The sequence below is a fragment of the Mustela putorius genome, unplaced genomic scaffold (genome assembly GCF_011764305.1).
Source record: "Mustela putorius furo isolate JIRA1106 unplaced genomic scaffold, ASM1176430v1.1 tig00003836_pilon_pilon_pilon, whole genome shotgun sequence".
Classification (NCBI taxonomy): domain Eukaryota; kingdom Metazoa; phylum Chordata; class Mammalia; order Carnivora; family Mustelidae; genus Mustela; species Mustela putorius.
Genome location: NW_025421989.1, coordinates 3456276 through 3471893, shown reverse-complemented (window position 1 = coordinate 3471893; position 15618 = coordinate 3456276). Strand labels below are relative to the sequence as shown.

General features: G+C 40.6%; 1 protein-coding gene across 6 annotated transcripts in view; it reads left to right on the top strand.

Annotated features, from left to right (window-relative positions):
• Window positions 1-12726, top strand: part of NLGN4X (neuroligin 4 X-linked) — a 296820-nt gene extending 284094 nt beyond the window's left edge. For all 6 annotated transcript variants that reach the window (XM_013064453.2, XM_004768293.3, XM_045089266.1 and 3 more), the window contains exon 8: window positions 8994-12726. In XM_013064453.2, the coding sequence (XP_012919907.1) occupies window positions 8994-9843 (850 nt within the window). In that variant the 3' untranslated portion in view covers window positions 9844-12726. The remainder of the gene's footprint in view (window positions 1-8993) is intronic.
• The last annotated feature ends 2892 nt before the right edge of the window (window positions 12727-15618 follow it).

Genomic DNA, 15618 nt, shown 5'->3' with positions numbered 1-15618 from the left:
GGCAGCCTTATGAAAACCTGTGTGCCGCATGGCAGATTCTGCTTCTCGTGTACCCACGAGATAAAGCCAATCTCTTAATACATCCAAAAAACACTATGTGCATGTATATACTCTATATTTAATCAGACATATACATATATACATCCAGAGTGATTTTCTACAGTTATGAGACTTGTTTCCTATACATATACATATATTTACAAATATATTTATTCACTTAAATATGTCCTACATATTTATTTCATAAAAAGGTACATTTCATATATATGTGTGTATATATGTACATATAGGAAATAAATCTATAAACATATATAGAATATACCTAAAATGTACACAAATAGATACAAATAGATACATACATGTATCTATTTGTATCTGTATCTATATGTATATATGCATATAATTGTATATGTATCTATTTATATATATTGTATATTTGTATAGAAATAAATCTATATAAATATATAGAATACACCTAAAATGTACACAAATAGATACAAATAGATACATATATGTATCTATTTGTATACATATATGTATCTATTTGTATATGTATCTGTATGTATATATACATATAATTGTATATGTATCTATTTTTATATATTGTATGTTTATATAGAAATAAATCTATATAAATATATAGAATACACCTAAAATGTACACAAATAGATACAAATAGATACATACATGTATCTATCTATTTGTATGTGTGTGTATATATATGTATCTATTTGTACATATATAGGGAAGTATAGAAATATATGTCATTTACATATAAAATATATACATAGTATATAAATATGTGTGTGTGTTTGTATATATACATAACCTCAGAGGGAAGGTTAGTGGCTCAAGTTAGTGGAAACCATATAAACCCACACATACAACAGTTCCCACCAGCGTCCCCTTGAGCAGCGTCTCTGCAAACAAGGAGACAGACTCCCCGACATTTCAAATAGCAGCAAACCTCACATCATCTTTTCATTTTTCTCTTGTCTAATAACACGATTGTGGAAACTAATGGGCTGTCATTCTCTCCTGCCGTCTCTGCTTCCTTCATTAACCTTGAGCCTTGTGCACAGAATTCACCTCAGAGCTGCCCACAGCCCCGAGGGTTGGAGGAGGTCCCCATGGCGGGCCGGGCGTCGGGCTGGAGCTCCCAGCCAGCGGCAGCCCCACAGTGCCCGAGCCCTACACAGCTCGAGACACAAGCTGTGGGGATGCCACGGGTGTCCATGCTTACTTCGGGTTCCAGTGGGGGTCATTCTTTACGGAGACCCCCGATATTCCTGGGCGGCAAACGGTTCCAGAATACTTTGTGGTCTTAGCAAAAATATGGCGTGCTTATAGAGTGGCAAGTGTGTGGCACGGACACGCACTTGGAACTGTCAGATGTGACAAGTTTGGTCTAAGAAAGTCTCGTTTGGGGACGGGGGGGAGGACCACAGGATGTGTGGCCCTTTGGGGAAGTTGCTGGCCTGTCGCCTGAAAATTCTCTCTTCGACAAGGACATGACTTGAGGTCATGTTCACAAACATTTTTTATACCATCTTTGTTTTGCATTATTATACCAATCCTGCGGCTCCTAAAACTGGGTACTTCAGACAGTGTCGATTAAAACCACAAAAATATCTTGTCTCAGAGTTCAGATGCTGGAAGTCCGAAATGCAGGTGTTGGCAGAGCCAGGCTTCCTCTAAAACCTCTATGGGAAGGTTTCACGCTACTTCCTAGCTGCTGGTGCTTGGCAGGTGTCTTTGGCGTGGCTGTCCAGCGACGTCCTTCCAATTCATTCCTGCATCTGCCTCCCAGGCCAGCCCTCCTGGGTCTCTCTGTCTTTACATGCCCCTCTATTTAACAGAGTGTTGGTCAGATTGGCTCTTAGAAGTCCCATCTTGACGGATGCCATCCGCAATGGACCTATTTCCACATAAGGCCCCATTCTGAGGGACTGGGGGTGAGCATTTCAGCCCATGTTGATGTCAAGGGGGAACACGTCAAACATCAGCCCTGTGAAGGGCAGTATGATGTCCGGTTGTGTCACTGAACTCAGGTATGGGTTGCCTTTCCTAGCAAAGTGTCACATTCTTGAAGGAGAAAGCCTCACAGGGCCACATTCCAAATGATGGCCAGCCGGTTCACGGACACTGGCGTCCACACACAGCACTCTTAACGTCATATCTAAACACACTGCCGTTGCCTACCTTGGTTAAAACCACATACTTTTTTTCCTTACGTGTGTGGAGATGAACTTCCTATGATTTTCTTAAATGGGAAGCGAGGATCATTCATCATCCGTGTAACTGAACCATTAAAAAACTGGTAAAATCCAAACAAAGCCATTAAATTCTCATTAGAGCCTCTCGCTTTGCCAAAGGCTCTGAAGCCCATGCTCTTGCGTTGTTTAAAAAAAGAAAAAGAAAAAGATAAAGGGAATTAATTATTGTCACAAGATGAGAACGAGCTCCTACCACCCAATGGACCTTTTCACCAAGACCTATCAAAGACGGAGCCAGGATTAAAAAACACCACAATGTTCCATGATTGCATGCTATTTTTAATGTCCTCCGTGCCCAAGATTCTATTGGACGCTGGTCCCCAAATTTCAAGTCTCTGTGCCTACCGCCTTATTGGGAACTAGGGTCATTCATTGCCGACGGAATCAAGACAGCATGGAGCAGGTGGGACTTTTAAGCCAATCTGTCTGACACGTTGATAAGATGGCCATCCAAAGATAGAGACACGTAGGCAGGTTGCCACGGAATGTCCTGTGTGGGAGTATCTCGCCATCTGTCCATCACAACACGTTGCTATGCGGAGACGAGGACATGGCATCAGGACACGCATCCCCATTTTCATTTGGTGTTTGTTCCAATCTTCTGCACCTTCGAGACACCACACGTGTTCCTTAGTGCTCACACATCAGACCAGGCACGTGTATGCTGTGGCCACTTGTTGTACAACCCAAAACTGAGGGCTGTGACCTTCTGTCTGGGTTTTAATGTCTACATTCCAGGGTCTGTTTGTCGTGAAGCACAGAAGAGTCGTGTTGGGAGTATGAGCGTAGGAAGGAGAGAAGGAGGAGAGAGGAGAGTTCCTTAGAGCTAAGAGGCTGTTTCCGTGATCTGGGTTAGAAGACTCGCCCCAAACGGGCTGGAGAAACAACAGCCTAGGTCAAGACAGGTACTAGTCTACAAAAAAAAACCGATGTGGAAAGTTCTGATCAAAGAGAAGTAAAAATCTAAAATGAATTTCAAGGTTTACAGAGCATGAGGAGGAAGGGCCCTCTGTGTCATCAACATCTTTGGGAACACGAGACCCAACCGGTCCATAGAATCCAGGTACTTGTGGACCAAACACTGATTTGGTTGGCGTCCTGTGTGGGAAGTGCCAATAAAGGGGACACCAAGGGAGACTTGATCTCTATAGAACACATTGCAACAAATAGCGCTTGGGATGACCAGATGAAGCCTTGTCCACGAAAGGGCTTACTGAAATGGTATCAGAGTTGAGAGAATGGAGAGTTGGTGGCCCAAGGCAACCAACACAGATTTCAATTCTTGGATTTGTTCTCAGGACATCGGTGTCAGTCTGCCTCAGAGGCCATGACTTTCAATTTGGTTGGTTATCCTGGGATGAATGTGTATTCAACCTAAAGCGAGAGGCACTTAGGGTGGATGGCTTAGGGAGAGCTGCAGCCTACACTTGGTCTTGAAATGACCTTTCCTGCCAAAGCACAATTTAAGCTGAATGGAGGAACATCTCCACCTGGTGTGTAGGGGGACATGTGTCATTGGACCCACTTTCTTGGTGCATAATGGGTGGTCTTCTTTTGAGAGCTCTAGGAGCAGATAGTCAGCTACCACATGATGTTAGGTGGAACGCGGACCTTCCACCATCCAGAAGAGCCTCTTGGAGAGTTTACTGCTATTATTAAAGAAACCATATTGCCTATCTCTAGCAAATAAAATGGATCACAAGAGCTTAGAAATGCACTTGACTATTCCCTGCCAGAAGGATGTCCCCAATGATGACAGGTGAAAAATGTGTTTCAGGTGCTGGGAAATGGAGATACAGGTATATGCACTGGGGATTTTACTAGGGAGAGAAGATATGTCCATTTCGTTCTATCCTTAATCATTATGATCTTTAATTTTGTTTATGGAAATTAAAACATGCCGCTGGTGGACGTCAGGTCTAAAAGGCAAGACAGTGTTATCCCACTTAGAGGTCTTGCTGTGTTTGGAGAATTTGACCAAAAAAAAAAAAAAAAAAAAAAAAAAGATGGACTTTCCTGAGCTCTGTGAGTTTATATTGGGTTAAGGGGTCTGACTGTGCATCTCCAAGAGCTTTAATAGATAGATTGTATCAGGCTAAACCTTACTTATCTGGATTTTCAAAATCCTCTGCTCTATTCTTTGAGAACAAAATAAACGTGTTTCTTTACCTTTCAAATGCACACTGAATTTCAACAAAAATAGTCCAATATCCCACATGAACAGAAAGCGTTCTTTCCTAGATGCCCCCTGCTTAATAAAAGGTCCATGCAGCTAATAGACCCAATTCAGTGAAATCAGATCGATGGAAAAATAGTAGAAATCCTCACCACCTTTCTTTGCTTTTAGAACAATAAAAATCAATAACAACTGTTTCCATGGCAGATTCCAATTAAACAGGAATTTTTTCAAAAATGTATTCCAGAAGACTCAAAAAAAGGAAACATGAGGTGCTCTATGGAAGCAAACATTTTTATGAAACATTGTAAGAATTGTAAAGAGATAAAAAATTTATTTTTAAATTGATTAATGCTTATAAATGAACACATAAATAAGAAAACTCATAACATGGGGACCTATAATTTTGTTTTATTTTCTTAATCCCATTAGTAAAATAAAAGCACTGCAGTGAGTGTGTCTTCAGTTAAAAGGTAAAATTTCTTTTCCTGTATACCACATTTATAATTATATCTATATATCATATATAGATATCTATATATATAGTACATTTTAGCAGTGTATACTATGGTATATAATATATATTCATACAGTATATATTGTACTATAAAACTACCATATACTTTTATACAGTATATACTGTATGTAATATATGGTATACCAGATATACAGTGGGATAGAATATATACTATATGTGCTGTATAACATACAGTATATACTGTGGTATATACTGTGGTATACAGTACATCTATCTATAGTACATAATATACTATGGTATAAGTATAATTGTCTACAATGTATACTATAGATAGTATATATGCTGTGATATACAATCAAGACTATGTACTTTATATAGTATGCCATATAAACTATAGTATACAGTATATACTATTCACAGTGTATAAGATACTGTGGCATACAGTATACTTTTATACAATGTATACTATAGACAGTATATAATATACTGCATATGCTATTGCTTATAGCATATGCAATATAAAAATGCAGTATACCGTTCAATAAATATTATGTGTAGTGTACCACATATACTGTGGTGTACAGTACACTTTTATCAATGTATACTATAGGCAGTATATCTATATTATATATGCTATGATTTATAAATATACAATATACAAATACAGTATACCATATATACTATGGTACAGAGTAAGTACTACATACAGTATACAGTGAACCTCATATACTGTGGTGTACAGTATGCTTTTACACAATGTACTCTATAGATAGTATATGATATACTGCCAATGCTATGATTCATAATATATGCAATATACAAATACAGTATACTGTATATACTGTGGTGTACAGTCAGTATAATGTGCTGTGTATAATATACCATATATATTGTGTTATATAGTATAGTTTGATACAATGTATACTGTAGACAGTATATAGTAGATTGTATATGCTATGATTTAGAATACAATACAAATCAGTATACTGTATATACTTTGGTATACAGTAAATATATGCAGTGCATAGTATACCTTATATACTGTGGCATGAAGTGAATACTATATACAGTATACCATGTACCTAACATACTGTATATGCTATGATTCATAATATATGTAATATACAAATACAGTATACTATATATACTGTGGTATACAGTCAGTATCATGTGCTGTGTATAGTATACCATATATACTGTGGTATACACTATAGTTTGATACAATATATACTATAGACAGTATATAATAGGTTGTATATGCTATGATTTACAATATACTACAAAACAGTATACTATGTACCTAATATACTATGTATATGCTATGATTTATAATATATGCAATATACAAATATAGTATGCCATATACACTGTGGTAAACAGTAAATATGTGCAGTGTGTAGTATACTGTATATACTGTGGCAGGCAGTAAATACTATGCACAGTATACCATGTTCCTAACACACTCTATATGCTATGATTTGTAATATATGCGATATACAAAGATAGTATACCATATATAATATCATATATCATGTGCACTATATAGTATGCTGGATATACTGTGGTATACAGTAAATATGCATATACAGTAAATATACCATATATAGTGTGGTATATAGTAAATACCACACACAGTGTATAGTATAGTATACCGTATATTCTGTGGTATACAGTAAATACCATGCACAGTGTATAGTATACCGTATATACTGTGGTATACAGTAATAGCCACATATTTATAGTATACCGTATATATTGCAGTATAAAGTAAATATGCACAGTGTATAGTATACCATATTTACTATAATATACAGTAAATGCTATGAACATTTTACAGTATACCATATATACTGTGGTATAGGGTATCCACAGTGTATAGTATACCGTATATACTGTGGTATTCAGTAATAGCCACATATTTATAGTATACCGTATATATTGCAGTATAAAGTAAATTTGCACAGTGTATAGTATACCATATTTACTATAATATACAGTAAATGCTATGAACATTTTACAGTATACCATATATACTGTGGTATACAGTTTCCACAGTGTACAGTATACCGCATATACTGTGGTACACAGTAAATTGCACAGTGTATAGTATACCATATTTACTGTGGTATACGGTAAATACCATGCACAGTGTATAGTATACCATATATACTATGGTATAAAGTGCACTTTCACCTGGCATGCACTATACACAGGATATATACAGTGCGTGCTGTGTAATTACATATTGGGCAGAATTACAGTATAATACTTTATAGTGCTCTGTCCCTAAGCAATCTGTAGATATTCCACTTTACATATTGGCAGAAGGGGGCAATATTTGTTAAGTAGTCTCTATTTGCCCACACTTTGTAGTGACTCCTTAACCTCCATCACCTACTTCCAATCCCAGTATTTTCACCCATTCTATAGATGAAGACGATGAGCCCCAGAGAGGCTTACAAGTTTGCTCACGACTTCACGCTTTAAAGGGGGACAACTGCAGAGCTTAATGCATGGAAATGCTTTGGACAACCTTGCACTGAGGGCAAAGGTCTCTCCCTTAGCAGACGCTGTACCCGTTGATCACTCTATTGTTTGTATCCCACACAAGGCAGGGCCACGTGTGTGGACTTCGGGTCTTCAGGGAGGACCTTCGGTCCCCCAGTCTTCTGGCATGTGAGCTGAGAGGCAGGGGCTGGACGTGGGTTTATAAATGCTGCCAAGAGGCTGTTGCCTGCAAAGCAGAAGTTTGAACACCCAGGGCAAGCAACGTGGGTGTGCCGGTCCCAGCTTGTCCTGGCTCCTCGGTGATGTCAGAATGCCCAGGGCTGTCCACCACACGACATTGTGCTATGCATAACCTCAACGTTCTCGAAACAAATAAACATTAAGATGAAGTATGTTTTTATACTTTGCTTGACCAACCCTAAAAATAAATGGAAGAAATGAGAATACAATATGTTGGGGAGGTTGGATGTTCTATTAAGAAAATAGGTGGCAAAGATGCTTAAAGTACCACGTGCTGTGCATTATCCTTTAATTTTGATGATTCTCTTTCTGCCTGGGCTCACATATGTGAACAATAGGAAAAAATCTCAGGTTCCAAAGTTGGCCCGGTGCACTTACCGTCTGCAGAACCCCTCAGTTTCCGGCACCGAGTGTTACTTCTCTTAAACACATTAACCTCACCTTATCTTAAAGTGTGATCTTATCAAGATTCTTAGAACTAATGGAGTATGGTTTGATCTCTATGTGGCTCAGCCTTCAACAGGTTCTCAAGTGTATAAGTATCCCTCTTTCAGACAGAGAGCAAACACATGACGCCTATTACTACTGACTCCCATTTTGCGATCATAAAGCCTGTTTTTATTTGACTTTTAACATACATTGTACTTATTCAGCCTCCAATGTGTATTCATCTACTGCAGACGCCAGTCTTGAGCAAGAAAGGGAATGCCTAGTTTTTGAACAATGGCCTCCAAGTCAGGATTTTTGAGCCTCAATACTATTGGCATTTGTGACAAGAGACTTCCTTGTGCGGGGGGGGGGGGCTCTTGGGCACGGGAGAATGTTGGACAGTGTCCCCAAACCCTCCACGCATTCATGGCATGTCTCTCCCCCCATGATGACCCAACATGTTTCCAGACATTGCCAAATGTCCCTGTGTGGGGGGAAAGAACTGGTTCAGATTTATGGCGCCAAAGTAGCTACACTTTAAATCCTATAAAACTTCCTACACCCATTTTTTTTTTTCCACCTTTCCCTGGTTAAAGAGCATTTGATCTTCTCAAAAAATAGTACAAATGTTAGGGAAATGCCGTACGTCCACCATCAGGAATGATGTTTAACATCAAGGGAAGGGAGAGAATGTTAATGAGAACATAAAATGATGAACATGTGGGGATTACAGCCAAAGGAGTTGTGGCTTCTCGGGTCCCTGGTGCTCATCGGTCAACAGGTGTGGTTCCCCGGTTGTCATTCCCTGTGGTATTTGATGAGGAGGTTGACTTGTCCCGTGTCAAAGAGTGTGACCTTTCTCTTTTCTTCTCTCTTCTGCCCCCAGTGACCCAAACCAGCCTGTTCCTCAGGATACCAAGTTCATTCACACAAAACCCAATCGCTTCGAGGAAGTGGCGTGGTCCAAGTATAACCCCAAAGACCAGCTCTATCTGCATATTGGGCTAAAGCCCAGAGTGAGGGATCACTACCGGGCTACCAAGGTGGCTTTCTGGCTGGAACTGGTTCCCCACCTGCACAACCTCAATGAGATCTTCCAGTATGTGTCCACGACCACCAAGGTCCCCCCTCCTGACATGACCTCGTTCCCCTATGGCACCCGGCGGTCTCCCGCCAAGATCTGGCCCACCACCAAACGCCCGGCCATCACTCCCGCCAACAACCCCAAACACTCCAAGGACCCTCACAAGACGGGGCCCGAGGACACCACCGTCCTCATCGAAACCAAACGGGATTACTCCACCGAACTCAGTGTCACCATCGCCGTGGGGGCCTCCCTGCTTTTCCTCAACATCCTGGCCTTTGCAGCTCTGTACTACAAGAAGGACAAGAGGCGCCACGAGACGCACCGGCGCCCCAGCCCCCAGAGAAACACGACCAACGACATCGCTCACATCCAGAACGAGGAGATCATGTCGCTGCAGATGAAGCAGCTGGAGCATGACCACGAGTGCGAGTCCCTTCAGGCTCATGACACGCTGAGGCTCACCTGTCCCCCGGACTACACCCTGACCCTGCGCCGGTCTCCGGACGACATCCCACTTATGACACCAAACACCATCACCATGATTCCCAACACACTGACGGGCATGCAGCCGTTGCACACATTCAACACCTTCAGCGGAGGACAAAACAGTACAAATCTCCCCCACGGACACTCGACCACTCGGGTATAGCTGTGCGGTTCCCTTCCCCGCCCTCGGCTCCTCCCCACCGGAGAGAGGGAGAAAGAGAGAAAAGCAACATCTCCCCGCGAGGAATGTCTGTCATCCCACTGACTTAGAACCGAAACGACCACCACCACCACCACAACAGAAACGCCGCGGGGCCGCCATCGCGCGTATCCCCCGTGGACCCATCCCACGGGCCTTTCCCAGTATTACAAGATCAACTTCTGACCCTGAGAAATGTGAAAACGATTTCATTGCCATTCCAGGACCATCAACATCCCTATCCCTCCAGCCAACGTTCAGCGTGACGAGGACATCGCCCTCTCTCAAGGACCTGGGTGTTTCCAATGCAACGAGAGAAGCTGACCCTTTGGGAACTCAGCCAGGGACACTTCAAAAAGAAAAAAAAAATTTTTTTAATTACAATGGAAAAACAAAACAAAACACAAAGTTCTTTATGTGCCATACGATGGATGGCTCTACGGAAGGATTGAAAGACGGTGGGCTTTTACCCTGCCTATGGAGGTGTGATCCAGAGAGAAGGAGAAGCAGAATTTTCCTATTAAAAGAGCAGACTCTGTAGTAACGTACCTATAGTTCTGTGCAAACCTGTTTTGCCAGCCTGAACTATATTTAAGAAACTTTGTAAAAAAAAAAAAAAAAGAAAAAGAAAAAGAAAAAGAAAAAATGTATATAGCTGTGAGTTTAAACAAAAACACACACAGAGGGTAAAAAAAACAAAAACAAAAAAACACAAAAAAACAGCAACAACAAACCAACCAACAACAACAAAAAAGCTTTTATTGGTGTTTTCCGTTTGAAAGAGCTTTTACCGACATTGTGCTTTTCATTGTGGTCTGTATGTATATATATATATAAATATACACATTAGTCATTCACCTCTGTTTCCTCCCGGACGCAGGACGATTTTCTTCTTAATTCCTTGCGGTGAGCCAAGACGCGGGGCTTTCTAATGCGTTTCCTTTGCAGGAGGACGTGGGGACGTGCATCGGACCCAGACTGTCTGCGTGGTGGGGCTTTTCCCCCCTCTGCGGGGTTGCACAGATGCATGCAACAGCGTTCTTAGGAGACTGCTGGTTGGAGGCCACTTTTATGTTCGGGTGTGTGTGTGTGAGCCTTCCTAAAGTTGCAACGCCGGGACGGATCCCCCGCGTGGAGTGTGTTAAAACCTGCTGAATGAGAAAACACGCACGCCCAGAGCGCCGGCAGGAGAAACAAAACACAGATCTTGGTCTGTCGTTGGGGTCCTTTGAGTATGTTGAGGGAGAGTCGCGAACAGGAAAAGTTGCCAATAGGGAAAGAAAGCTTGCCTTTGGTGGGGCCGTGCCCTGCCGAGTAAATACGGCTCAGTGTTCCCCCGCAGCTGCAGAAGGCTTTTGTTTAAGCAGTAAGTCCCTTATTTATCAGTGAGCAAGATTTGTTTTTTTTATTCTTTCTATCATTTATTGGATAAAACATACGCTTGTCCGAAAGACCTGTCTTTCGTGGGCTTCTGTGTCACTCACAGATCCGTGAATATGGCGGACAGGAGGCAAACCCCCTGAAAACGGTAGAACATTGGAAGTGCTCTGCATGGGTTTCCCGGGGGACTTAGGATAGCCTTCCCCGTCCAGGTGAGAAACGCAGGTTCCTCACCCATTTTCCATGGGCAAGCTGGGGGCCGGAGATCGGCCCTCCGACACCTTCCCATGTTCCCACTGCCCTTTAAATTCCCCCCAAGGCACGCTTTGAGTGTCCCAAAGCGGAAGGGACAGGTAGCCGTGGCGACTCTGTCGTCTGGCTTTCAAGAATTATCGCAACATCGGGAAACAGTAGCCAAAGATACTTGAAAATACGGTCTCGAAGGGGGCTGTGTTGGAAACCCAGGCTTCAAAGTCCTTGCCGAGTTGGGGATGCTGCACCAATACAGCCCAAGGTCCTTTCGTCCCCCGACCCGGCTTGACCTTTGCAAAAGGACCCCCCTCCATGAACACGGTAGTGACCTCCACCGACGCGTTCAAAGGCGACCTCTAGAAAAAGGCACGTCCTTAGACATGCCTACAAGGGACACCACCCACCCTGCCATTTCTCTGGGTTTAAATCCAAAGAGGGGTGGTTCTCTGTACATACGCCTACGTGAACTCTCTAAACCCCGACTTTGCACACGGTGAAACCACACTCCTTCCCTGCAGCGAGGGCTCTCCCGGATACGAGTCCTGTCCCCCCCAGGTCCTCACTTTCTGAAGCTATCGTCAGGTCATTTTCTGCAAGCTCCGTATCGCTCTCCCACCCCCCAGCTGGGTACGGCAGGTAGGCTCTCCGTGAAGCGACGTGGGAAGTGATGCTTCGCATCCGTGTGGGTCCGGTATGTTTGTAATGTGAATTCCAATATTTGTTTAGTATTTCCAACTGTCTTCTGCTAGCAATATGCACACTAATCTGTCAGGCTTGTGACATTTGGATAAGGAAAAAAAAAAAAAGAGTTCTTGTTAAGTGAATAACTTTAGCTTTTACAGAGGATATGATCAAAAGAAATTTAATACATCTTAAGGGATATCTTATTTCTACATGGAAAGAAGTTCTAGAATCTTCATAGAGTTCTATGAGAATAAAATATACTTGCTATCTATAAAAAAGTGAAAAAAAAAAGAGGAAAAAAAATGAGAAAAAAAATAAGTAAAAAAAAACCACACAAAAAAAAGAACCTTTCCTAGGCTTTTACTCTTGACCTTCACAGGCACGCAGGGTTTAATGGTTTCTTGGGTTATTATTTTGCAATTTTGTTTTTGATTTTGCCTTAAGTAATGATAGAAGATATATATGGCTGGACACATATGTATAAAGTTTTCAGCGGCATTTTTAATAATAAAATATCACAGTATTTTCTAATGCTTTGTGCAAATAATTGTGCATCCATTCCTTTGTTGTAGGTGGTCTGTTCTATTGACTTTTCCTTACCCCCCCCCGACGCCCCTTTCCATCTTCTGAGCTCAGGGGTTCACCAGACGGAGACGGACCCATGCCACTGGGAGTGGATGGGGTTCGTGCTGGGTCTCCCATGCACGATGCTGGTGTCATCGTGGGGGACGTCCTCCCTGACGTGGGAGGGGCCAACGTCATCCTGCATGAGGATGCTGATGTTGCCCAAACATTTCTGAATGGCCACACTGGGGTCCGTGACGTCTCCCACTGCCCGTTCATTCGTCCGTTCCCCTGGCACTGGCTTTGGCATTCCAGGCGACCTCATCAGGCCCTGCAAGCTTTCAAACGTCCCCATTGAGTAAATCTTGCAGGGACAGAAATTCAGAGTAAATCTCCAGAGGCAGAAAATCTCCACCATGCCAGGGAGAGCAAATTTGCCAAGGGCTCACCATGCATCTGGCCGTCTCCTATCCCCTTTACGGATCCCGAGAGCCCCCAGGGTCAGGCACCTGTGTGACCCGCTTTCTGAAAGCGGAGGGAGTTGAGAGTCAGAAACGTTCAGACGCTCGGCAGCTGAACTTGGGTTCAAAGGGACACGGTGGGCTTCCAAGCCCAAACTCCACCAATAAGACAGCAGGAATCCCCACCCCACAGGCAGGCGTGGCATCATCGATCAGCTAATTATCACATAATTGATTATTTATCACATAAAGAACCCCAGCAAATCGGTGGCTTTGTTTGAACTTGGAATACTTTTATACATGGATTCAGGCCATTTGCTGTGTGAGGCAAACAGGACATTACATGGACATTACATGTCATAAATATTAACACCATTTTAATAATATAATCATTATTAATAGAATTAATGATATCATTCCTATTATATATTATACTGTATATAATAACATGTAAGCATACTCTATATAAAATGTGTATAATATAATATATAAGTATATTCAATATGAAAACTGATTATATTAATACCATTTTAATAACATTCATTATTAATGAAATTAATAGAAATGATCATATATTTCCTATTATATATTATTATAATGCATATAATAATATAGTAATAATATCATATTCTATATAAAGTATGTGTATAATATATAACATTAACATAATAATATAAATATATTCAATATAAGATATGAAAACTGATTATATTATTTAAGTTATAGAAAGTAAAATACATGAATTTTATTAGATTTAGAGTATATTGAACAAATTTATATATTTAATATATATTATAATATAAATATATTTTATACATAAAATATATGACATAATCTGTAATGTATATACTTTATATATAATTATATATTATAATGCATAACATATAAATGAAATAAATATAAATAAATTATATAAATTATAGTTATATACTTTTACTTTTTATATATTATATGTATCATATAGTATATAATATATAATACATTATATATTTCATATAAAAATTATATATAATATATAAATTATAATATATATAAATATATAATATATAAATATATAAATTATATATAAGTCATATATAAATTGATATATATAAATTAAATATATTCATAGGAGTATATAAATATGTTATTTATATATTTTATATATTTTTATAAAATATATAAATATTTATATACTTCCATAACATAAATAGCATAAATATTTACATATATATAAATATTTATATACTTCCATAACATAAATATTATGTTATAACATAAATAACAAATAACATATTTATATATTTTAGAAAAAATATATAAAATATATAAATAACATTTATATACTCCTATAAATATATTTAATTTATAGATATTAATTTATATATTACCTATATATATTTTGTAGAAATATATAAAATACGTATGTGATATATTTCCACATTTCTATATTTATGGACATTTTTATGGCACCTCCGTATACATTATATGCATTATACATGTGACTATATATCGTCATGCATATATGTATACATAATATGTAGAATGGAAATACCATTTTCGTGGATTCAAATTTGAAACAAAAATCAGAAAAAGTAAAATAAAATAAAATTGAATCTTTAGTGAGTCTTAGGTAGAAGAAGTCACTGTTTTTCCACCGTTGGATGCATCCTTGACCGTTCTAACTCAGAAAGTGCTAAAAATGTGTGCATTCCCTCATTCACCTGATTCCCTCGGTCGTTTATTCAGTCAGCAAACCTTTACCCAACATGGCCATCTCCCAGGTTGGAAACACTCTTTCCATCCTCAAACCGGGCGTGGAAGATGGAAGTACGGGGACCCCGTGTCTCCAAGTTTAAGTGCGGGTCCAGGGGACTCAACAGTGATGTCGAGGGCTCAGGGAGGTCAGCCGTACACCTTGGAACTGAGAAGACGAGACATTTGAGGAGCCATAGCTTTGTGGTCATAGCTGGAGAGGAGACGGTGTGTCCGGGAAAGGGTGCAGAACAGCACTGAGCTCACTAAATGCCTCAAATCACAAGATGGGCCCTTTGCACACTGCCCTGAACCCAAGCGGGAGGCAGCGGAAGACTGCACAGAAGGGGTGTGAACCTATATGTCATCTTTAATAATATTCCCCACCGCCGCCCTTCAGGGAACGTTCTGGATATCAGGCTAAGGTGCTGTTTCAGCAGGAGACCATGCATGGGCTGGGGTTTCCCCATTTCCAGCAACCTCTCAAAGTGATGGAGCTCTTGCTGCTTCCCAAGGATTGCCCAAGCACCAGGGCGCTCCCTCCAGATCTAGCCATAAGCCCCCCAGCTGGGGGCTTCCTGGGGCGGGGGGGGGGCAGCGAGACGTGTTCCGTGGGAAGCCAGGAGCAATGGGGACCATCATCTCGGGGGTGGTGGGGACAGGG